Source organism: Fukomys damarensis, unplaced genomic scaffold, assembly GCF_012274545.1.
Source record: "Fukomys damarensis isolate Sample0158 unplaced genomic scaffold, DMR_v1.0_HiC HiC_scaffold_15, whole genome shotgun sequence".
In the NCBI taxonomy this organism is placed as follows: domain Eukaryota; kingdom Metazoa; phylum Chordata; class Mammalia; order Rodentia; family Bathyergidae; genus Fukomys; species Fukomys damarensis.
Window position 1 is genome coordinate 17,338,888 of NW_022900927.1, and position 25,185 is coordinate 17,364,072.

General features: G+C 44.0%; 1 protein-coding gene across 1 annotated transcript; it reads right to left on the reverse strand.

Moving 5' to 3' along the window:
• Window positions 1-11,606: 11,606 nt before the first annotated feature.
• Window positions 11,607-15,456, reverse strand: LOC117286170 (UPF0688 protein C1orf174 homolog). The gene is made up of 5 exons (XM_033763897.1): window positions 15,431-15,456; window positions 14,951-15,023; window positions 14,144-14,230; window positions 13,300-13,515; window positions 11,607-12,462 (listed from the first exon to the last, which is right to left on the reverse strand). The coding sequence occupies exons 1-5, from the start codon at window positions 15,454-15,456 to the stop codon at window positions 12,298-12,300; spliced, it is 567 nt and encodes a 188-aa protein (XP_033619788.1). The 3' UTR covers window positions 11,607-12,297.
• Between the last annotated feature and the right edge of the window lie 9,729 nt (window positions 15,457-25,185).

Consider the following 25,185-nt stretch of genomic DNA (forward strand, 5'->3'; position numbering starts at 1 on the left):
CTTCTTTGTTCTCTTCAGACAACAAGACTGGAGGAATGATCCCCCCTCTTTTGGGCAGCATTAGCCCATGAGTGACAGAACTTCTCAAAGGACAGACTCAATTTGTCAGCCTGAAGTGCATTATCTCGGTCACCACATCACTGCGCAAGAGAGAATTGAATCTCTTTCTGACTTTTCCTGGCTGATTAGGAAAACACAGCTGCTAGATTTCCTTCGCCTTAAGATGGCCCTAACTAGTGATGACACAGCCCCTCCTAGTGATGTCACAGCTCCTCCAATCCCCAGCCACTGCATCACTCAACCTCGCCCCAGCTCCTGTAAGCCCCACCCCAGTTCTATAAGAAGCGCTCCCTCCCTCAGCCACATTGCTCTCTCTCCTTTGTTCAGAGACAGCCGGGCACACCCTCCCCATCATAAAGGCTTGTTATGGTCCTGGTCTGGTCCTGGTCTTCAGATCTTTTTACCTAACAATAACCTAGGGGAATTCCTGGGCTCATAGGACCTATAGAAACTGGACACTTACAGACAGTACAGTTTTTGGTTTAGTTTTGTTTTGAAACAGAGTCTTGCTATGTAGTTCAGGCTGGCCTTGAACTCACTGTATTGCTGAATTTGGTCTCAAACTCACTGTAATCCTTCTGCCTCCGTCTCTTGAGTGCTGGCATTACAGGCGTGCACTACCACATTAAGGGTTTTAATAGCATAGTGGACATTCATTAGACCTTGGTCGCTTTAAAGCAGAATTTAGAGGAAAACAAGTTTTGAACAATTTTCTCTGGAATGTTTCCTCTCTGGAACTGCTGACCTCTGCTTTGCTGTAGATAAGGTTAACAGTTATGTTCCTGTAAACAGTGCTGTGACATCCTGCTCTCACAGATTCTGTTTTCTTTCAAGGCTAAATTACGAAGCTGTCACTGAGTGAATAACTGCCTTTGTCTCATTTTGTAACCACGCTTGCCCCCTACCTTTTAGTTTTGTGCCAACCTCCTTTAAAAAAATATATAAAAATTGGAGTCCTTCCTTTGTTTGGGGCTCAGCCTTTGGATAGGAGTCCACGGAGCCTGTGTACATCTAAAATAAATAAGTAGGGCCGGGGATTTAGCTCAGCGGTTTGGTGGCCTGCCTTGCAAGCACAAAGACTCAATGTAAAAAAATATGGGCGCCAGAAAAAAAATGTCCAGAAAATGATGACAGAGATGAAGATAAAAATTCCCAAGCTAAGAGCTGAGACCCTATATGAAGCTACAAAGCAGGGAAAGGAACCCCTCCTCTGGGAAGCTAACAAGGAAAAAGTATTTAACAGATCAAAAAAGCCTTGACCCAGGCCCCAGTCTTAGGACTGGCAGATATAAACCAGTCTTTCTTTTTCTTTCTTTTTTTTTTTTTTATTTGAGACAGGGTCTCACTGGGTAATTGAGACTGATCTGGAACTCACTATGTAGCTCAGGCTGGTCTCGAACTTACAACATCCTCCTGACTCAGCCCCTGGTACCAAAAAAACCCAAAAAACAAAAACAAAAAAAAATAAATAAAATCAATAAGTAAATAAATAAATAATACTCTCCTGTAATCCAAGCCCTTGGGAGGCTGAGCAGGAGGCTGAGGCAGGAGGATCGCTGTGAGTTCAAGACCAGCCTGGGCTACATAGTGAGTTCCAGGTCAACCTTAACTACGTAGTGAGACCCTGTCTCAAAAAAAACAAAAACAAAAATGAAAAACACAAAACAAAAATCTTTCTGTTTCAACCATTGGTGTCCAGTCTTTTAAGATCTCACAATAGCCTGTCATTGCGGCATAGCATGGTGTTCCCACCATGTCCCTGATGCCACACATGTAACAAGTCATCCTCGGAAAGGCTTTTGCCCACTTACTGCAGTTCCTTCCAAGAATGTCTGGCACCATGGGCCACAGTCAGCCCTAACCCATGCTTTTCCTATTGTTCCATTTGGAACAACTGAATTGCTCTAGTGTAACCTCTTTCTTGTTTCCTAGCTATAAAACCAGTCCCTTGTGGAACTATTTTGGACACATTATGGACAACTAGAATCTACATTTTCTAAGTGACCATCCTCATTTTGTTTTTGTTTTTGTGTTTGGTACCGGGGATTGAACTCGGGTCCTTGAGCTTGCAAGGCAGGTGCTGGAACCATTGATCATTTTGGTTCTAATATATATATATATTTTTTGTTGTTGTTGTTTTGTTTTGTTTTGTTTTTTTTGAGTTAAGGTTTTACCACATACCCCAGGCTTGAACTTGCAGTCTTCCTGCCTGCCTCAGTCATTGAAGTGCTAGAATTCTACGCTGCTGGAGTAAAACCTTATGCCCATGCTCGGCATGCCTGCATCTGCCATGTTGACATTCTCAAATTGTCTTCTTGGGCTTGAGAATTTTACCTGCTTCCCTGTAATTTCCTTGAAACTGCTTTCAATGACCCATATTCAGAACTGCTTGTAGATGGTGGTATCTGAGGCCACCAGGTGAGAGGTACTGTCAGGCCACTCAGAGTCACAGGGACCAGCCCTCCCACAGGCCACACCCACCTGAGGGCTCAGCTGTCCTTTTCTCCGTGAGTTTCTGTGAAGGATGATACATACTCTACTCAAAACTGTGTCTCAGAGTGGGAAAACATTTTTTTATCAGCTATTCATCAGATAAAGGACTACTATCTAGAATATATAAAGAACTAAAAACAAAAATCATATCCCTCTAATTTAAAGACCCATAGCAAAAATGGGCATTTGAAATGAAAAGACACTTTTCAGATAAAGAATTACAAATGGCAAATAAATATATGAAAAAAATGTTCAACATCACTGGTCATTCGAGAGATGGGAATTAAAACAACCCTGAGATTCCATCTCACTCCAGAAAGAATGGCTGTTATTAAGAAATCAACCAACAACAAATGCTGGAAGGGCTGTGGGGAGAAAGGAGCCCTTCTACACTTTTGGCAGGAGTGAACATTGCTGCAACCACTGTGGAGATCAGTGTGGAGATTTCTCAAAAAACTAAAACTCGAGGTTCCATTTGACCCAGCTGTTTTTTTTGTTTGTTTGTTTTGTTTTTTGTTTTTTTTGGGGGGGGTTGTTTGTTTTTGTTTGTTTGTTTTTGTTTTGTCTTTTTTGAGACAGGGTCTCACTAAGTAGTTGAGACTGACCTGGAACTCACTATGTAGCCCAGGCTGGTCTCAAACTCACAGCAGTCCTCCTGCCTCAGCCTCCCAAGTGGTGGGATTACAGGAGTGTGCCACCATGCCCAGCTCTGTGCACCCATGTTTATAGCCGCACAGTTTGTAATAGCTAAATCTAGGAAACAGCCCAGATGCCCATCAATTGACAAGTGGATAAAGAAGATGTGGTTCTTTTGTACAAAGGAGTACTACTCTGCCATAAAGAAGGATGAGCTTCAGACATTTATAGCTCAATGGGTGGACCTTGAGACCATACCCTTAAGTGAAATAAATCAGACACACATGTTTAAATATTACATGGTTTCCCTGGTGTGAGAAACTGAATGTGGAAATAAGGACTGAGATATATAATGCACATTGGAACCAGGAAGAAAGCATTCAAATGGGAAGGGGAACAAAAGAGGAGAGAGGGAGAAAGGAAGGAAGGGATAAGAAAAAAAGTGAAAATAGAAGGAAAAAATGGAAACAAAGCTTCTGTACATAGGGAGGGGAGGGGCCTTGAAGGGGGGAAATGGGATAAAATAAAATAAAATTTTATTGAAATAAAGAAAGAAAACTGTATTTAACTAAAGGATAGTTACTGTCTGAACCACAAATTCACTGATCAGGCCAGGGATTTAGCTCAGCAGTTCCACCCCACCTGCCTTGCAAGTGCAACTTCCTGAGTTCAATCCCCAGTACCAAAAACAAAACATAAAAAAAATTCATTGATCAGACTAGAAAAAGCAACCACTTTTTAATTAGAAGATCCCCAAATTCCAAGATAAAAGAGCTGGGCTTTGAAAACTCTGAATGCTGTGCTGTTTCCCTGGAGTCTTTTGGTTTCTGATAGGATCTCAGGTAACTCGAGTAGCACGGTGGCTTCCTGCTATGCCCATGAACCTGGGTCCAAACTGTGTTTCCCAGAATCCCTCTGCTGCAAGATCCTGAGTGACAGCGAGCCCCTGGAGAAACAGGAGTGAGTTTCGGAAGATATAAGGGAAGCAGTCACCTTTTTTCGCTTTTTGTCGTACTGAAAGTCAGGGGACAGGGCTGGGTGCTACGACAGTGAGCATGGCTGTCACTGTCATTGTGATTAACTCAAACTCACCTGGAAAGGTGGGGTGGGCCCAGGCCATGGATCCCAAGTTCCCTGCAATTGCCTGCTTCAGCTTTTGCCAGCCTCAGGCCAAGTGCATGGTCAGCTCTGTCATTAGCAGCACCAACGTGTCCTGCAGGCCACCAAAAATTGTCCTTGTGGTTTGTATTTTCTTTCTCCTTGGTGCAGGTGATGGAACCCAGGGCCTCAGTGGTGCTCCCCACTGGACCCCAGCCCGGCCTTACTACCCAGTCCAGACCTTGAATGGCTAGGTCACAACCAGCCATCCTAACTGCAACCCTGGTGATGATGTAGCCTTTTACAGCAGACAATGGCAGTGTGGATGTATGGTCTACACTCCTAGCCTAGGAAAGCACCCCAGAACAACCCCCATCCCTTTACTCACAGCGAGGGCTTCTGCTTCTCTGACCAAACACCAGCTGACACACGGGCTCAGTGATCCTCAAAATTAACATCTGAAGAACAATGTTAGCCAGGTGTGGTGGTGCACACCTGTATTCCAACACTCGAGAGGCTGAGGCAGGAGAATTGCTGCAAGTTTGAGCCCCCCACAGAAGAACAATATTAAATTATATTTGTAACATCACCTGTTAAGTGGATTAGATATTTTGCCAAGTTGCTGTACCTCCTCTGATCTTTTTTTTTCTTTTTGGTTTTTTGAGACAGAGTCTCACTATGTAGTTGAGACTGACCTGGAACTCACTATGTAGCCCAGGCTGGTCTCGAACTCACAGCAATCCTCCTGCCTCAGCCTTCTGACCGCTGGGATTACAGGCGTGCACCACACCCAGCTACCTCCTCTAATCTTTACCATAACACTATCTTACAGGTGACAAAATTGAGCTTCAAGAGAAGAATACATTTCCTACGGTTCACTACTACAAGACAAAACCTTGGGCAACCAAGAGAGTTTTTACCAGGCATGGTGGCCCCAAAATCTCAGCTACTCTTGCAGGAGGGTTGCAAATTTGAGGCCAGCTTGGGCCAATTAGTGAGAACTTGTCTCAAAATGAAAAATAGGCTGAGCTGGGCACAGTGGCCATGCCTTTTTCATTGTTTTGTTTTTTGGTACCAGAGATAGAACTCAGGTCTTTGCACTTGCAAGGCAGTTGGTGGAACAACTGAACCAAATACCTGGGCCTTTTTTTTTTCACATGCCTGTGATTTCAGCACTCTAGGAGGCAGAGGCAGAGACAGGAGGATGGCAAGTTTGGGTCTTGCCTGGGCAAACTACCTAGTTAGTAAGACCATGTCTCAAAATAAAAAATTAAAAAGGGGGGCCTGGGATTTAGCTCAGTGTTTCTGCCACCTGCTTCGCAAGCATAAGGTCCCAAGCTCAATCCCTAGTATTAAAATACATACATACATACATACATACATACATACATACATAAAAAGGGGCTAGGGATTTAGCTGAGTGCAGAGACCCTGGGTTTGATCCTTGGTAAGGGAAAACTAAAAGTACAATAGAGTCTGCATTCACCCTGCTTGTGCCAACCTGCCTCCATGAAAGGCAGGAGTGACACAGGGTACCTTGGGAATGAGGAATTGTTCAAAGGAACAGAAACGCCACCCCAAAAATATTTCCCTTTGTCCTAAGGGCTGCTATGAGCAGAAGGTTTTAGGAGCCAGGGGCCACACATCTGGATGCATTCTCTGCCTGGTCCTTATCTGTCTACAGCAGGCTCCCAGCTCACAGGAGGGCGTGACTTCAGGAAAAACCCGGATGCAGATCTTCACAGCCAGGCTTTTGTTCCTGGCTCCCGCGCGTTTCCTGTCACTTCCCAGTCACTTCCTGCCATTCACTGTCTGGGGGGGGGGACCCAGGAAACTCCTCTTTCCTCTGTGAGAAAGGACACAGGCTTCTCTGAGCTGCATTGCTCTGCTAAGAATTCTTGGGCAAAAAAGTGTTCACAAAATCAGTATCTTTTCCCCTGCTAATCTGTCTTCTACTTGCCTCAAACGCAAAGCTTTAGTCACTTAAGAAGTTTACGGAAAAATGTTCCTCCTATCATGTTTGAGCTGAAAAGCAATGTTTTCTGAATAGGTAAGCCATGTGAAGAAGTCCCCATGATTACACTTACACAAATGTTAGATTTTAGACAAAACCTGGGAGGCATTTTTTGATACTGCATATTGAATACTCAGGAGTGTTCTTCCCTGAGCTACATCCCAGACCCTTTTGTTTCTGTCTGTCACAGGGTCTTGCTCTGTAGTCCAGACTGGCCTTGAACTCACTGTGTAGTTCAGGCTGGCCTCAGACTCTTGATTAATCTCCTGCTTCAGCTTCTGAGTGCTGGGATTACAGGCGTGTGCTAATGCTCCTGGCTATTTCTTTTAAATTTTGAGAAAGGGTCCTGCTAAATGGCTAGGCTGGCCTCCAATTTTCTATTCTTTTCCATCAGACTTCAAGTAGCTGAAATTATAGACACACCTGGTCGTTGTCTATTTAATTCAGTCTGAAATGTTAGCTTACTCTCCTCTTAAAAAACCAATAATGGGAGAGCCAGGGATTTAGCCCAGTGGTTCCACCACCTGCCTTGCAAGCAAACAAGGTCACAAGTTCGATCCCTGGTACCAAAAAAAAAAAAAAAAAAAAAAAAAAAAAAAAAAAGATGACTATAAGAACACTGATAACAGAAAAATAAATAAAATAAATAGAATAGTTTCTAGGGGGGTTGAGGCAGGAGGGTTGCAAAGAGCCCAGTCTGGGCAACTTAGTGACTTAGCAAATTCCTGTCTCAAAATTAAAAAAATAAAAGGCTGAAGATGTAGCTCTGTGGGAAGGCCCTAGCTTGAATCACTAGAAGCACAAAAAGAAAAATAATAATGTCACTGGGTGTGGTGGCACATGCCTGTAATCCCAGCACTCAGGAGGCTGAGGCAGAAGGATCACTGCAAGTTTGAGACCAGCCTGGGCTACACTGTGAGTTCCAGGTCAGTCTCAGCTACATAGTGAGACCCTGTCTCAAAAAATCGCATATTTATTTATTTATTTTTGATACCAGGGATCGAACTCAGGACCTTGCACTTTCAAGGCAGGTGGTGGAACCACTGAGCTAAATCCCTGGCCCTCTGACAATCACACATTCATAATTGAGTAAAATGCTTACCTGTGGCAGAACACAAAATCTATTAAGCTGTAAAAGTTACAAGAGGGTAACACATTGCATCACGTATCAAAGGAGAGAGTCAGGAGAGGCTGCAGCATGCCGTGTCATGTTTTTACTAACATCCTCCCCAAATTAGGGAATGCATGTCTGGATGCAGCAGCGCACAAAAGCAATCCCAGCACTCAAGAGGCTGGGGCAGGATGATCCCAGTTTTCAGCCAGCTTGGAGAGATATAGTCTCAGAAAAAAGAAGTCACTCACTGCACTTTAGGACATGAGGAGTCAGAGTCCTGTGCAGCCGCACTCCCGACCTGCTTACCAGCCTTCCTGAAGCCCCCTCCCACAGCCTCTGGTGCCCACTATTTTATCCTCCACAGCATTTTTTTTCTTTTGAGGTGGAATCTCACTGTGTTTCCCAAAGTGGTCTTAAAGAATCCTCCTGCATCAGCCTCCGGAATAGCTAGAACTACAGATGTGCACCACTGCCCGGGCTTTTTTCTGACTTCTTTGTGATCCTGTTAGCTGGCAAGTACTGGTGTGAGGGCATAGTACTTGTCTTTCTGTGCCTGAGTTGGTTTCATGTAACAATGTTCTCCGGTTCTATCAGTGTTACTACAAATGCAAATTCCATTCTTTTTTTAATGGATAATATTCCATTGTATATACAAGACATTTCCTTTATCACTCCTTTCTTTTGTGTGGCACAGTGAACCCAGGGCTTCATGCATGCTAATAACTACATGCCTACAACTGACCCATGTGCTCTGCCCCTGTAACACATTTCCTTCCTTCTTCCTTCCTTGTTTCCTTGCTTCCTGACACCCAGGGCCTTCACACTGTGCTATATCGTCAGACCTTTCTATTTTTTAAAATTTTGAGACAGGGAAGGGCAGTGGTATGGGGGAAAAATGAGAACCAAGATCTGTCACGTAAAGGTACAAGATCCCAGTGATGAATGTAACTGTACTGTATACTTAAAAAGTACCAATAAACTCAATAAGATTTAAAAAAAATAAATACATTTTGAGACAGTGTGGGACTGCATAACTTTGTAATCTTGAATTCCTAGCCCCCACTGTGATTAAATGTGAGTTAATGGGTAATTGGTTGGTAGTTCTGAGAAGTTAGATGGAATCTGTAACAAACATAAAGACCCGAAGTAAATTACTCCACTCCTTGTTTACCCGAAACTAATGTTCTGGACACCACAATCTTTTTTGTTTTGTTTTTTGTTTTTTGAGACAGGGTCTCACTATGTAGTTGAGACTGACTTGGAACTCACTGTGTAGCCCAGGCTGGTCTCAAACTCACAGCGATCCTCCTGCCTCAGCCTCCCAAGAGCTGGGATTACAGGCATGCACCACCACACCTGGCTGTGTTATGCCCAAGTTGAGAAGTCCCCAAAGACCACCAAGGAGTCAGGTCCAATGCACTTGCAAGAGGAGTTTATTGCAAGCTCGAGCCTGGACTCTCAGGTGTCACCGTCACAGCGGCTTCAGACTGAGAGCCCAGATCCATTTTTGAAGTGGGTTTATATAGGATTTTTCTGCTTATAATTGCTATTTTTAGTTCTCTCTTATCATTGGACAATCAAGGGGCACCGGGAGGGCACATTGGAACACTACCTAATGCTTATATTTGCAAAATCATCAAGGGGTACTGGGAGGGTACGTATTGGAAAATTACCTAATGCCTACATTCGCAGAATTAATTCCTCTTTTCATTAGATCATCAATTTTTGCTAACTAAGATGCATAACTATCTATGTCAACTATAATTAATTCCTATGTCAGCTATAACTAATTCCTATATTAATTAAATCACATAAAAAGAAGCTTATCTTAACATCTTAAAAAGAGGAACAGAAGCAGGGTAGAGATTCCCTAAAAGAGGAACCGAAGCACAGAGAAACTGTCACATAGAATGGGATTTTTCAGAAAGGAACTTTTGCATTTACTCTATTCTGGGTAAGGGGCATGGAGCCCACCATGACCTGGAAACTTGGTCCTCACAGCTGGTCACCACAATCTATGAAACAATGGGTAAATGGTCTGCTGACCATTAGTACATGACTGCTGACCACCAGCTCAGATCAGCTGACCACTTTGTCCCCTTCCTGTAAGTTCTGAGAGTTAACTCCACCCACAGCCCCTTATAAAAACAGCCTCAGACTCTGAGCTAGTGGCCTCTCTGAGCTACTCAGCTGTAGGAGTGCCATCTGGCCAGACTAATAAAGGTCTGTTTCACTTTACAACTTGTCCAGTGTGTTCTTTCCCGGGTGTTCCTCGCTGCTGTTAGCTCCTCAGAGCAGTTGGTTAAGGCCCTTGGTCTTACAACAGGGTCTTGCTCAGTTGTTAAATTGCCCAGTCTGGACATTTTTTTTTTTTTTTTTTGAGACAGGGTCTCACTATGTAGTTAAGACTGACCTGAAACTCACTGTGTAGCCCAGGCTGGTCTCCAACTCCCAGCAATCCTCCTGCCTCAGCCTCCTGAGTGTTGGGATTACAGGCGTGTGCCACCACACCCAGCTGACCAATCTGGATTTTAACCTCTGCAAACTGCCTTGTAAATTTTTTTCTTGATTTTTATATTTTATTAGTACATGTTTGTAGTATATAACTATCATATCCCTCATGGGGAGTCAGTACATGTACATAACACATCTTTTTTTGCTTTGTTTTGTTTGTTTTACACTGCCACAACTCCCTGTTTTAGGAAGTCCCTTGTTTGTTTTGCACTACCACACTAGGCTTACTTTTTGTTTTTGGAGACGGGGGTCTCTGCTATGTAGTTCAGGCTGGCTTTGAACATGCAGTGATCCTTTTGCCTCAGCCTTCCATGTGCTGGGGATGCAGGCGTGCGCCACCACACCCAGCTTTTACTGAAATTTCACAGTACCATTTGTACCAACAGAAGGGCACGAATTTTCCCGTTGCTTACTTTGTCACCAATAAACTTTGCTTCTCGTGCGCTTTTGTTTTGTTGTGTTTGCAGTACTGGAGATTGAACCTAAGGCCCTCACACCGAGGTACACCCCAGACCTGTTTAGATTTTGAGACAGGGTCTTGCTATGTTGCCTAGGCTAGCCTTGAATTTGCAATCCTCCTGACTCGTGTAATTTTTTTTTTTTACTGTGTATTGAGTTCTTCAATCCAGAGCATAGTATTTTTCCCTAATTACTCACATTTTCTTCTATGTCTTTTTATAGTCATAATTTTTTCCTTGATGGTCTAGTTTCTCTTACTGTTGTGAAGCTCTTTCTCTGGTTGTGGGTGTAGCTCAGAGGAACAGCACTGACCTAGCTGGCAAGAGGCGCTGGGTTCCACCCCCAGAACAAGTGGGTGTGACCTGTCAGTCACAGAGTTCCAGGACACATGTGCCCAGTGCCTGTACTGGGACCAATCAGAAAGTGCTATCTTCAATTCTGAGGAGAATGCTAGCGGTTTTTGATAGAACAGCCTAGATCTGACATCAGCCTGACTGGGAGATGCTCAAGATGGCCTCTAGTGAGCTCCTGCCTGCTGTGCTCTGCCTTTCAGTAGTTGGCTCTCCCTCTGCGCAGTGCACCTTTTTTCCTACCTTTAATTGGCACATACTTACTCTGCAGAACATAGTTCTTTTTTTTTCAAAATACATATTCTAGTTTTCAAGGTAAGCAGTTTCATATTCAGAAATACAGGAGAGTCCTTTAGGGACTGGCATTGAATCAATCTCAAGACGCAACAGCTTTTGATAATGGACAGTAAGTTTGGATATTATCTGTGTGACAAGGTTTGGTGAAAAGCTTTCCTCATGAAGATCATTCTCATTTAATGCTGAGCCCCACAGGCGACCCAGTCCAGTAAGTGCTGCGGCAGCTTGTAGTCCTGCAAGGAAACCTGCCCTACGTGCCTGGCATTTTGCGCTGTTCTCTGCCACTGGTCACTTTTAAAGTTCAATTTAAGAAGCCAGGCATGTGGGCCAGGGATTTAGCTCAGTGGTTCCGCCACCTGCCTCGCAAGCACAAGGACCTGAATTTGATCCGCGGTACCAAAAAAAAAAGAAGAAACCAGGCATGGTGACGCACACCTGTAATCCCAGCACTTGGGAGGCTGAGGCAGGAGGATCACTGTGAGTTCGATACCAGCCTGGGCTACATAGTGAGTTCCAGGTCAGTCTCAACTACATAGTGAGACCCTGACTCTAAATAAATAAATAAAAATAAAAATAAAGTTTAATTAAAATACATTGCCTTGGAGATGCATTTTATATAAATCTTATGATTTATTCAATTATTGTAAGACCTAAGGCCGCTTTACTACTGCTCCTAAGAGCTCAAAACCATTCTGAACAGCCCAAAATTACCACTCCAAAGAGCTCGACAGCCACTAGATTCACCGGGGAAGGACACGTTGGAAAGGAAACAGACAGGGGTTATTGTTTAAAGCCTGGAGGCAGGGGACAAAGGCTACTGGTCTGCCGGTGGTCAGCAGCCACATACTCAGCAATCACACGCTGATGATGAAAAGATGCTTACGGAGGGTGGGGATTTAGCTCAGTGGTTCCGGTGCCTGCCTCACAAGCAGCAAGGGCTCGAGTTGATCCCCAGTACCCCCCACAAAAAAACAAAAAAAGATGATTCCGGGAGGGGGGGGGTCTCTAAGGCATTTCGGACAAGCAAGCAGTAAAGGAATTCACTTTGGATTTCTATATATGGCACAGATCTTATCTCAACTGGGGCTAGGAATTTAAGATCACAAAGTTATGCAGTAAAGATTACACAAAATTATGCAGTCTTACATTCCCAAGCAAAGGTTCAAATGTAGGTAAGGGTACAACTACAAAGGGGAGTGGTACACAGTGGCCTCTGGGGCCGTTACTCATCCAACATGGAATCACTTTAGCTCAGTCAGGTCTCATATCATCAAATCATTAATTGTGTGAAATATACAAAAAGTCATTTTGTGTGTTTTCCACTTTTCTGCGTCTTTGTCATCCTCATCATCTTTGACTCTGAAATGCAGTTTCTTTGATTCTTGTCTGCTCATTGAAGGACAAAATGAAGAGCCTGGTGGCAGGTCCTGAGGGGGGAAGAAAACAGGGACTTGAGTCTCTAGTGACACCACATTTGACCTGTATCTGTAATACACCTCCATCAGCTCTGGGTCTTGCAGAGCAGAAGCAACCAAGTCTGAGTGATGTTGGGAGAACAAATTAACTCCCAACATGTTAGATGTCAGATACATGCACTCAGCTTATCTGTCGAAGAATGAATTCTAAGGAACAAGAGGGGTTAAGAGTAGGAAAATCCACTGGGGAATAGGAATGGGGAATACGAATAGCTCCTGGGAGGGAGGAGGGGTCCTGAATGGTGCCAAGGAACGTACTTCTCAAAGGTAGTTTTATAGAGCAAAGTCGCCTCATTGGGGGTGGGTACAACGCAGGTAAAAACTATAACCAACCAATAAGATTACGAGTATAATTGACCCAATAGTAACAGGGGCATATGGATGGCATCATTAACCTTGGTCAATGATCTGCAGTCTTAGTCTTCTTAGTCATAGTGGTTTTAGTGGGTGGGAGAGGCTGGCCCACCCCCAAAGAGATAATGGTCTACTTTAGGGAAACCCCAAAGATGATGCCAATAATCTCAAGCATCTGTTCTCCGTTAGGGAAGAATGCAAATCTAGCCTTTGTGATTTCAATCTTCTTCAAATGCACCTCCAGCCACAGCCACAGTGTTACCCTCTGTATTGACTTCCAGGGCCCAGCCTTGTCCCGACTACCTACAATATTTCTGACTTAGCTGTCTATATCAGAAGCACCCATCCCTTGGTGAGAAAGGTGCCTGCTCAAAGCGAGAGACAGTAAGACAAGCATGGTGGGTGTTCAAAAGCTCCACATCTGATCTCCTAAGCCTGCAGCATGGGGTCTGGCAGGCCCTGAGGGCTAAGGCTGGGCTCCTCGGGAAGCCTTCCACCAAGGCACCGACTGGCATGGATTCTTGGGGATTGGAAGCTGGAGGGGGCGGCCTCAATGATCAAAGGTCCTACCTGATTTCTGTCGTCATCTAGAAAGACACTGTCGTCCATCTGAAGCAGCGGTGCCTGGATTTTAACTGTGGCTGACGCTGACTAGTGTGGACCCCCCCCAGACTCCTATCAGGCTCCTCTATGTCCCCAGGGGTGCAAGCCTCTCATGGGGACAGGCCATCCTCAGTCTTGGCTGGGAGGAGGGCAGAAACCATCTCCTGGTGTGAAAATTGGCAACTATGGGTTAACTGTAACTATGCTTGCTGAGAAAGATATAATGCAGACTCACTAGAGCAGAGCAAGGTGATCTTGGAAAGCCCTGCCAAGCCTTCATTGCCCTTCTGCTTATGTAATTATGCTTAGACTGATGGCTGTCTCCTCACACCGACAGTTGCTGTTTCCCTCTCCCATAGAAACATAAAGGTATGAGGGTCAGAGTAAACTCCTGTTTCATGCTTTCAAGGTGATTTGAATCCCTTGAAACCACTGGCGATAAAGCTGATTTGCTCCTACTTGGTGTGGTTGGTGGTCTGTAGGGAGACCCCCCCCCAGCACTCACACTTCAGAGACAGTGTCACTCACACTCGCATTTTGGCAGCCACCGGGGGAAGAGCTGCAGCCTCCTGGAGTGCAGGGACAGCACTGTCACTGCCTGGAGCCACACGCTATCTCCTTCAGGACTCTTTACCACAGGCATGCGCTATCTCCTTCAGGAATCTTCACCACAGGCCTTGGGCACCACTTTGGGCAAAGCGGCACCATAACCTCTAGAGACTAGTTTCTGTAATTCTGCCTTCATGAGGTGACCTTTGTCATACTAAGTCTGCCTGTCTGGGACCCTGTGGGACAAGTAAGCCAGGCACACTGTCTTGGGCAACATCCTGGGCAGGAGCCATGCTGTCTGAGAGCACCCTCAGCTGTCAGGGCACTGAAGATGGCGTTCTGCCCTGAGCTTCCTGACCCTCAGGAGTGAGTGGCGTTGCCCCTGCACCCTGACCTCTGAGAGCGAGGAACCAAAATTTTTCCTGCCTTTAACACCTTTACTAAATGTAAAACCTCACTACCTTTTTCACATGTCTTCAGGAATTCTTTCTTCAGGACAACAACCTAGAAAGAATCTAGAAGGAGTCTATAGCACCCAGAACCCTGAAAACAACTGGGCTGAGATGGTATCTTAATGCATTCTTAGTGGGGAAATTGGTCAAGGCAAGGACTGTCCTTTGTGAGGTTATGATTAATCAAATCTAACAGGTGTTCTGAGGGTTACCTAGTAGTCCTGAGAATGTTAGGTCAGATGCAAAAGGCAGGGGTAAAGGCTATTTCTAAACTTGCAGGAAGCCCTTATCTCGCTGGCCTCCAGGCACTACATTTTACCTCTGCAGAAGTTATCCACTTGGTAACTGGTTTGAGGAGTTCTATTGTAATAGCTCCTACAAGAATGGTTATTTCACAGTAAGATCCTTATCTTTACCTGCTTGCAAAGTCAGGATGAGTGACAATCATCCTGATTAGCCAGGCCTGGTGTACCAGCCTGTACTCTCAGTGCTCTGGTAGGCTGAGACTGGAGGTTCACAAGTTTCGGTTCACCCTGGGCAATGTAGTGAGAGTACCTCCAAATAAAAACTATAAAAAGGGTTGGGATGTAGCACAGTGTGAAGGCCCTGAATTCAATCCTCAGTACCGCAAAGAAAAAGATCCTGATTATAGTTTGTGTGTGTGTGTGTGTGTGTGTGTGTGTGTGTGTATTGGTACTGGGGATTGAACTCGGGACCTTGCACTTGAGAGGCAGGTGTAAGAACCACTGAGTTAAATCCCAGGCCCTTGTTTATACTTTCATACAAAAGTTCATAAGAAAAAGAGTTTGCAGAGCACATGCACGCTGACATATGTCTGTGACGCCAGCACTCTGGGAGGCAGAGGAAAGAGGATTATGGTTTTAAAAAATCCCCCTGTTGAGCTACAATGATCTGCATAAAAATCAAGTGCTTTACTTAATCTACATCCCCATCCTTCTTACCTTGGTGGGGTGGGGGGGTGCTTCATTATGTAGTTCAGGCTGGTTTTGAACTCACTTTTTTTTTTTTTTTTTTGGTTCTTTGAGACAGGGTCTCACTGTGTAGTTGAGACTGAACTGGAACTCACTATGTAGCCCAGGCTGTTCTCGATCCTCCTGCTTCAGCCTCCCGAGTGCTGAGATTACATGCCTGGTAACCTTGTTATCCCTACTTAGGGTCAGAATTGGACTGGAGACTCAGGATGTCCACTGCAGAACCCAGTAGCACTTCTCGGGTGCAGGATGAGTCTTGTGCTGCTGTTGCACCCTAGTTTAGGAGTCATAAGCAGGCACATTAGAGCAGCTCATGTGGGGGTCCATAAAGGAGCTCATTCAAATGGCCACATCTTTAAGCAGCAGCAGTTGATCAAGCAGCTGGTTAGGACTAGAAGTGTAAAAGAAAAAAAAGAGGACAAAAGGTTCAGATGGGAATAGATAGAGAAGGACTGTCCCTTCCAGGAGAAAGATTCTCTCAAGCATACTAAACAGCCACACAGTTCCTGCCACTGCTGTGCCCAGTCCCTCAGCGACTTGGGTAAGCCCAGTAACTTACCCAAGAGATGACATGGTGATAAAGTCCAAATGAGAATTTTATTTTACCAGCCAGGATCCACCCTCCAGCGGAACTGGCCACAGAGTCAGGTCCCAAATTGAAAATAAGTACAGTTTTTATAGGAAGAAAAAAAAACCCATTACTCCCTCTTCCCCTCCCCTTTACCTCAGTGTAAACTTCCTTATCTAAGCCTAAAGCACATTTACAGAAGCGAGAAGGAATGCGCAGCTAAGACATCTGGGACCTCTGGGACAATTAAAGGCATCTCCCGTTATCTTAACCAGAATAGCATGAAATGTTTCAGCTAGGGAGTGGGTCTTCCCACAGGAAAACTCCAGAGTTCAGATAGGGATCAGATAGTACATCTGGCAGGTGAGCCTCCTAAACCCTTCCTGCTATGTCAGTTTTATGGTAGCCACAAGCACTCTTTGTGGTCTCCAAAGGGCAGTAGGTGGGTTTTTCCCAGAAGGAAAATCTTGAGGTTGCACAGAGGACAAGCTAAACCACCGAAGGGTGGGCTTTAAACAAAATGGAGTCTCTTATGTCAGCCCGGGTTTCTCACCTATTCCTGCCCAGATGTCACCCTGATCTGAGAAAAGGAAATGCATGGTACCCCAACTCCTTCTGAACTCATGTCCTCTGGAATAAGCTGCTTCCTGAGCTCTGCTTATTTGCAGACAAGCAGGGTGAGATCACAGGTCAGATTTTCCATTTGGAATCCCCTTGGGGTGGACATCTTTTGGGAGCTTTTTCTTTCTTCTTTTTTGGTTTTTTGAGACAGGGTTTTACTATGTAGTTGAAACTGACCTGGAACACACTATGCAGCCCAGGCTGGTCTCGAACTCACAGCGGTCCTCCTGTCTCAGCCTCCTGAGTGCTGGGATTACAGGCCTCCACCACCACGCCCGGCTTGGGAGCTTTTTCTTCTTACTTTGAATAAAACTCCCCTAACTTCTCCCATTGGATTGTCAACTTCATTCTTCATCATCAGAATGAAGAGTTACATTGGACCACATGAGGAGAACAGGGGTTCCCTCGTCACATTATCCTCATTTCTTCCCTCCTCCTCCTCGCCATTCCATGCTGCTTTCCTCCCTTTCCTCCTCCCTACCTTCTCTTCCATCACCAGGAGGGAATTGATTAGGGCACAGGCATCAGGCCGCCCTGCAATTTAACCCAGCATGCGTGACATTCTTCAGAATCCATGGGGAAAGGGATCCCCTCGAGCTGTTGATTACCCTTAGGATGTTCTGGCTATGACTTGGGGATTTAGGCGTCTTTGGGGACTACTCTTGAGTACTTTAGAGTAAACGCACTAATTATGGTTACTTTTTTCTGCTGAATTCAGAAGCAGCCACTTAAATTAGCTGCCACCTGAGTCCTGGAGCTTCTGAACCCTTTGAGATTGGTTATGCCCATGTATTAGGCACTTTTCTCCTATGACCTATTTATTTATTTATTTTGGTGCTGGGGATCGAACTTGGGACCCTGCGTTTCTGAAGCAGGAAGCGGAACCACTGAGCTAAATCCCTGGCCTTTTTTGTTTGTTTGTTTTTTTGTACCAGGGATTGAACTCAGGGTCCTTTTGTTTGCAAGGCAAGTGGTAGAACCACTGGGCTGAATCCCTGGCCTTTTTTTTTTTTTTTTTTTTTGAGACAAGGTCTCACTATGTACTTCAGGCTGTCCTTGAACTCACTGTGTAGAGCAGGGTGGCCTCTAGTTTGTGGCAATCCTCCTGCCTCAGCCTCCAGAGTGCTGGGATTACAGGGGTGCACCACCATACCCAGCCTCTTATGTTTTAGTACTATCTTGCTTTTAAATTTAAGTATCACTAAACCTTATCATTGTTTGATAACTTATTTGTTTCTCTCTCTCTCTTGTTTTTTGTTTGTTTGTTTGAGACAGGGTCTCCCTATGAATTCTAGACTGGTCTTGAACTACATAGCCCAGGTTGGCCTTGAGTTTACAGCCATCCTTCCTCATCCTCTTGAGTTCTGGGATTATAACATGCACCATCATGCCCAGCTTGATAGCTGATATTTTAGAGTGATCTAAATACACTATTTACTATTCTTCTTGCCCTTTGTTTCTTCTTGTATCTTCCATCTGAAGTCACTTTCCTTACTGCTAAAGTATATGCTTTATGCTGGGTATGGTGGCTCACATCTATAATCCCGGCACTCAGGAGGCTGAGGCAGGAGGAGCACCTTGAGTTCCAATTCAAGGCAGACAGTAAATTCAAATTCAATCTGAATGATAGTGACACCCTACCTAAAAACAAAACAAAAATAAATAAGTAAAACAATAACCTTAATAATAGTATTAAAAAAATGAAGTATATACGTTAGCTTTTCCAGTAATGAAGGTTTGCTGGCAGGACACTCAATGGTTTCAACTTTTTTTGTTGTTTTTGTTTTTGTCTTGAGATAGGGTGTTGCTATGTAGCCCAGGCTAGCCTCAAACTCACGATGATCTGATGATCTGATGATCTTCCTGCCTCTCCCTCCAAGTGCTAGGATTACAGATGTATGCCACTATGCCCAGCACAATGGTTTTAACTGAAGACAAATTTACTCTCCTTTTTTTAAGTGCTGGACATCAAATACAGGGCATTGCCTGTCTCACTCAGACAATCACTCTGCCCTGTCCATACCCTTAATCCTTTTACTGTTGGAGTGTTGCTCAGGCTATTTCAAGCCTCAGCCTCCCAAGTGCTGGGATTTCAAATGTGCGCCACCACTCCTGGCTTTACTTGTTTATTTTTGGTACTGGGGATTGAACCCAGGGCCTTCTCACTGAGCTACATTTCCAGGCTTTTTATTTTTTATTTGAGACAAGATCTCTCTAAATCACTAAATTGCCCAGGCTGGGTTTGAATTTTTTTTTTTTTTTAATCAGGGTATCCTGTGTAGTGAAAGCTGGCCTTGAACTCATGCTGATTCTCCCGTCTCAGCCTCCTTAGCACTGGGATTACAGATGCGAGGTGCCACACCCAGTTTATATAAAGCCTTTTCACTAAATGTATCATGATAGCCAATCTGACTCTGTTTTGTGCCTCATCACCTTTTCCCCTCCATTTTGTGTAAAGTTGAGTGATTCCAGGTGATCACCCCATCCCCCATTGCAGGAGTCCCTTGGTTGATGCATGACAGACCAACACATCCTGTTTGGTAGGGCAGTCTACAGCTGTGTGTGTTACCTACCTGTGTGATATTTTATTTAAACTACACTTGTGTGAAACTTCCCCTGACCCCCACTAACTTAGCAAAGTATTGCTGTAAAACCCAAGTTTTCTGATCAAGGTGGTCTCCCTCTTTGACCTTTACTCAGAATATAAAGATCAGGTTTTCTGGGCAAAGAGCTGTAAAAATTCCCTTCTATATAACAACCTCCTCCCTGTTTCTCTGTTCTTGTTCTTCTGTTCCTCTTTTTCTGACCCAAGGATGACTGACCCAAGGATGAATCTATCTTCTTCCCAATACTTGTTTAAGATAGTTAGAAAATCATATGTTGAATCACATGCTTTGTTAAATGTAAAATTGTTTAATTGATTAATCAAAAGTTCTTTGGAAAAAGGAACTTGACCCTTTAAATCTCCCCTCCCTTAATTTCCTGTAAGTACCCTCCTATTCCAGTAAGTACCCCAATAATATCCAACAGTAATCAAAAGATAAAAATAGCATCAATAAAAAGGGAAAGCCTCTCCAACCCTATATAATCCTGCTTCAAAAATGGGTCAAGACTCTCGTTTTCTGATCCACTCAGTCGGTGAAGTACGAGGGTCTAGGCTTGAGCTTGTATTGTAAGAAACTCCTCATGTAATTACATCGGACTTGACTCCTTGGTAGTCTTTGGGGACGTTGCAACTTGGACACAATGTTTCTTCTGTAAAATTTCACTTGTGCTCCCCTTTTCCCTGAGCCCTCCCCAACTAGAAGAGCTGCTCAAAAGAAACTCACAAGCTGCTTTTCAGAGTCAGGAGATTCTGAGCCCTAACCACTCCCAACAGCCAGCAATGAAGGACTCAAATTGGCTCAGAGTGTTGGTGATTCTCTATAATCTCTCGCAATTAGGTATAACATATATTTGTTCATAAATCAAATGTCAACAAAGTTTCAAGATTAAAATCATGGCATTCTGACTACAAAATGCTAGTTGGCTATAAGTAGGCAGTAAAAATAGCTAGAAAAATCTTGTGCTAGTATTGCAGTTAACTACATAAATTAGAAATTATAAAGCAGAGCCGGGCGTGGTGCTACATGCCTGTTATCCCAGTATTTGGGAGGCTGAAGCAGGAGGATCACTGTTTGAGACCAGCCTGAGCTACGTAGTGAGTTCCAGGTCAGTCTCAACTACATACTGAGACCCTGTCTCAAACCCACCCCCAAAAAGAAATTATAAAGCAGACAAAGCTGGGCTCTCAAGAGGGTCAGAATAAAGCATCTATGTTGGTACTTGCAAGGAGCTTTTGCTGTTATATTAGGACAAGGCAAGAAATGGTATTGAAATGAAAAAGTGCCAAGATCATCTAGGCCATCAGGTGAACCTTCTAGAGATGAGTGCCCAAACTGCAGCCCAAACTCACTTATTATCACAAAGTGCCAATGCTGCAATTAAACCTGAATACTGAGGTTTTAGTTTAGAAAAAATAATTCATACATTAACATCTTTTTTCTTAAAAGAAAAACACAACAGAGCTTTCAATAATATAAACAGGTTTTTATTGAAAGATCAAAGTTTGCATTTGGCATGCTTTTGTACAATCAATGTGATCTTTGCTGTTGTTGTATGCTGATAATTCATCAAACCTTGGCCGGAGCAACTTGGTCCTCAGACTGGAAGAGGGCTCTGTGTACTTGCTGTGGCATGTGTGCCATGGGTTTGCCACCATTCCAGTGATATACAGGTAGTTTTTGGGTACAGTTAAAAGGTAGAAAGTTCATGTTCCACAGGCACATCACTCAGCTGCATTATAGCCTTTTAAGAAATAGCAAAGTAGCCGGGCATGGTGGCACATGCTGTAAGAGTCTAACTGCACTAGAGCGACTTCATGTTGACCAGCAAAAGACCTAGAGACTGTCGCTCCCCGCATCCCTTATAGGATAACTAATGATTAATTGTGAATTGTTAGGTAACTGCTTTGAAGTAGCTGGGAAACTAAATGGAAACTGTAGTGAACACAGAGACCCAACATCAATCACGCCACTCCTTGCTTGCCTGTAGTTGAATGTTCTGAACATTATAATCTAAATTGTAAATGGAACAATGGATAATCGATCTGCTGATCATTAGTACGTAACGGTCAAGTATATGACTGATGACCACCAGCTCAGATCAACTGATTCTTTGCCTTTGTCCCCTTCCTATAAGTTTTGAGTGTAAACCGCCCCCAAAGCCCTATATAAAATGGCCTCTGGTTCTGAGCTAGCTGCCTCTCTGAGCTACTTGGCTTGGGGAGTGCCATCTGGCCAGACTAATAAAGGTGTATTTGCCAACCTGCCTGGTGTGTTACTTCCTGTGTGACTCTCGTTGTCCAACAAGCTCCTGGAGCCTCACTGAACTTTTGGGCCCAGCATCAAGGAGGCCTCTTGGCTGTTCACGCTTCAGGAGTAAAAGTGAGACTTTAAATCTTACAATGCCTATAATCCCAGCACTTGGGAGGCTGAGGCAGGAGGATTTCTGTGAGTTTGAGACCAGCCTGGGCTATATAGTGAGTTTCAGATCAGTTTCAACTACATAGTGAGACCCTGTCTCAAAAAAACAAAACACACACACACACACACACACACACACACACACACACAAACAAAAATAGCAAAGTAACCATGTTTCCCTACATGTTTTCTGAAGCATTGCCAGGCATAGTGGTAAATGGTTGTAATCCCTGCATTTGGGAGGCTGAAGCAGGAGAATTTCAAATTTGAGGCCAGCTTGAACATCATACCAAGACCCTGTCTCAAAAAAAAAAAAGTTCCCAAGGTGTGACTGTTAATTGTTTTTCATTAAGTTTACTGGTACATTTTAGACATACAATACAGTTACACTTATCATAGGGAAATTGTACCTATACATGATATATCTTGGTTCTTATTTTTTCCCCATTCTCCTGCCCTCCCTTCAACCTCTCCACCTGTGACTATTAATCCTAAGAGTTGTTTTATTTATTTATTTTTTTTTGGTGGTTGTGATTTGTTTTCTTATTCAGTAATGGGGGATTGAACCCAGGGCCTCTTAACAACAGAGGTTAAGAGTAGGAAGAATTTATTGAGAGAAAGACATCTTCTAAGAGAGACAGAAGGGGGACCAGAAAGTGGGTTGCCAGGACTGTGTTTTTCAGGGTTTTTTTTTAATGGAGCAAAACCATAAGTGAGGCAGGTTCAAAGCGGGACAAAACTATAGTCAATTAGTAAGATTACAAGTACATTCTCAAGTAATATTGATCCAATGGGAAATCACAAACTGGACATGAGGTGGGACAAAGCTGTGATCAACCAATAAGATTACAACAAGAATAGTCACTTAAGTAATATTGATTATATGGGGATCCAATGGGGAAGCAAGTCACAAGGATTTTTTTGGTAAGGGATGGGTCAGAGATCTTTCCTGGAAGGGAGGGGTTAAAGTCTTTGTCCCCCACCCAGGTGATTGATACCTATTTAGAATATCAATCAGTGCTATTCATCCCTAAGGGAAGCACATGGGTGTAGTAGTTTTCTTTTTATAATGCTTTTTATAGTGTGCCTTGATTGTTGTTCATATTGACTCCTCCAGGGGACCACACCCTGTCTAACTGCCAGCAAGATATCTAATTAACTGACATATCTACAATAATTTGACCTGGAAGGACTCTTTTTAGCAAAACCAAGGGAATTGAACCCTGCTGAACAAGAATATCATGTCATCTTAAAGCTGTCCTCAGAGCTGAGGGTGACAATGGTGCCACCAGGGCCGGATGTCAGCAGTCCTAGGACAAGGTCTCCAGACCCCTCCTCACATCAAAGTCAGATGTACAAACTTCAGCCTGTCACCTGACAGGTTTGGGCCTCTTATGGACTTGCCCACCACTCCCTTGCAATGTACTGATAACCTCTTGACTTGTCTGTGTTCCCTGACTACTGGGAAAGTCCTTTACTATGCACACCACAGCCTCCACACATCATGCCTCATGTGACAGAAATTAATTACCACACTCTTTTCTCCTAAATCCCTGCAACCATGGGCTCAGCCTACCCTATGGACATCCAGCAGTCTGATTATCTCTGGCCAACCACTGAATGCCAAGAACAGTAGAGCCCCACAAACACCTAGCACAAGGTGCATTCTCCTAGGAGTCCTGCTCTTCTTGTGTTAAAATCTTAGAACCTGTGTTACCAGATGGGGTGCCGAGGGATTCCTGAACAGGAGACGGGGACTCCAGCTCATCCATGTATGGAGGATCACTGACTTATGCTGCACAGAATTTCCAGGATCTGTCAGAGGCACGGGAAAATGTGTTTGGTAATAAATAGATAAATAACCGCACACTTTGAAGGAAGTGCAGGCACTTGTTGAGTGGGATATGATGTGATGTGGTCTGGGGGAGGTATTTGTGTTTTGGGGAATACAAAATCAATGACATTTGTGAATCTATAAAAAGTGGGGATTTGTCTTAGTCACTTTTCTGGTTGCTGGTACATAATACCTGACACACAAGTTAAGGGAGGAAAGATTTAGCTCACAGTTTGTGGAAGTTTTGGTCCATAGTTGGCTGGCTCTAAACCATGGTAGCACATGGCAGAGGGGCCGCAGTTCAGGGTGGACCAAAGGTAACAAAGCAACAAGGGACCATCACAGCGTCTTTCTGCCCCTTTTATTGTTGTGTGCAGATCGTGAAGTCCCCAAAGACCACCAAGGAGTTGAGTCTGATGCAAATGCACAAAGAGTTTATTGCAAGTTTGAGCCTGGACACCCCCCCCACCCCGTACCTCACCAACTAAGCGGATCAGAAACAAGAGTCCCGACCCCCTTCTAAGGCATAATTTTATAGGGTTTAGTAGGCTTGAAATCCTCTCTTTTTCACTGGTGCTATTTTCTACTTCTTCTAAATTCTATTGGATATTGTTGGGATACTAGCAAAAGTGTGAAGAAAACTATTTCAGGCTTGGGAGGGGGCGAGTTCAGGGAGAGATCAGTGTGCCCACGGAATGTGGTCAGTGTGCTCCACTTATCTATACAGAACATCCTGTCTTTCTTTTCTGCAAGTTTATGGTAGCCATCTGGCCTTGCCTTTATCTTGATTAAGCAAATTCCTGCTAAGAAATTCCTGCTTGAGTTTATCTAGGAGTCACACTTAACACAAGATGGCTTTCTGTCTTAAAATGGAGTTACTTTGGTTTCTACATTAGCTTATCCAGACCCCCGGGGATTAGGGCGGTGCCAAATCAGGCAACCGATTTAGTAATCACAGGTGCTTAATCTTAGCATATTTGGGCTGGGGATTTGGCTCAGTGGTGCTGCCACCTGCCTCATAAGCACAAGGTACCCTGTTCGATCCCCAGTACAAAAAAAACAAAGCTAATCTTAGCATTTTTCACTCTAGATTCAGCCACCCCTGTAAAAGCCACCTATGACTGCATGAGGCTTTGGGAGGATATCTAGATCCAAACCATTATAGGGCTCGATTTATAGATGATCCATTTACATGTGAAAGGCTTTTGGTTTTTTTAACAGGAGAAAGGCACCTGGCACAACTTGTAAAATTTAGGAACTTAGGCCCTGGCATGGTGGTGCACACCTGTATTCCTAGCACTGTGGAGGCTGAGGCAGGAGGATTGCCATGAGTTTCAGGCCAAGCTGTGCAACAGCAAGTTCAAGGTCAGCCTGAACTACATAGCAAGACCCTGTCTCAAAAAACTCCCCCAAAGCAATATATAAACAAACAAAGAATTTAGGAGTAGGTAACCTGGAAGAGAAAAAAAATCATTGTTTTGCTATTGAAGTACTAGAAATAGAACCCAGGGCAGCCTCTTACTGACTACATCCCCATTCCTTTTTATTTTGAAACAGGTTCTCCCTAAAATGCCTAGACTGCGTTTAAACTTGTGATCCTTCTGCCTCAGACTCAGTTATATAGTACCATGCCTGGATGGACAATAATGACTGTAACCTTGGATAACTTTGTGGCCTA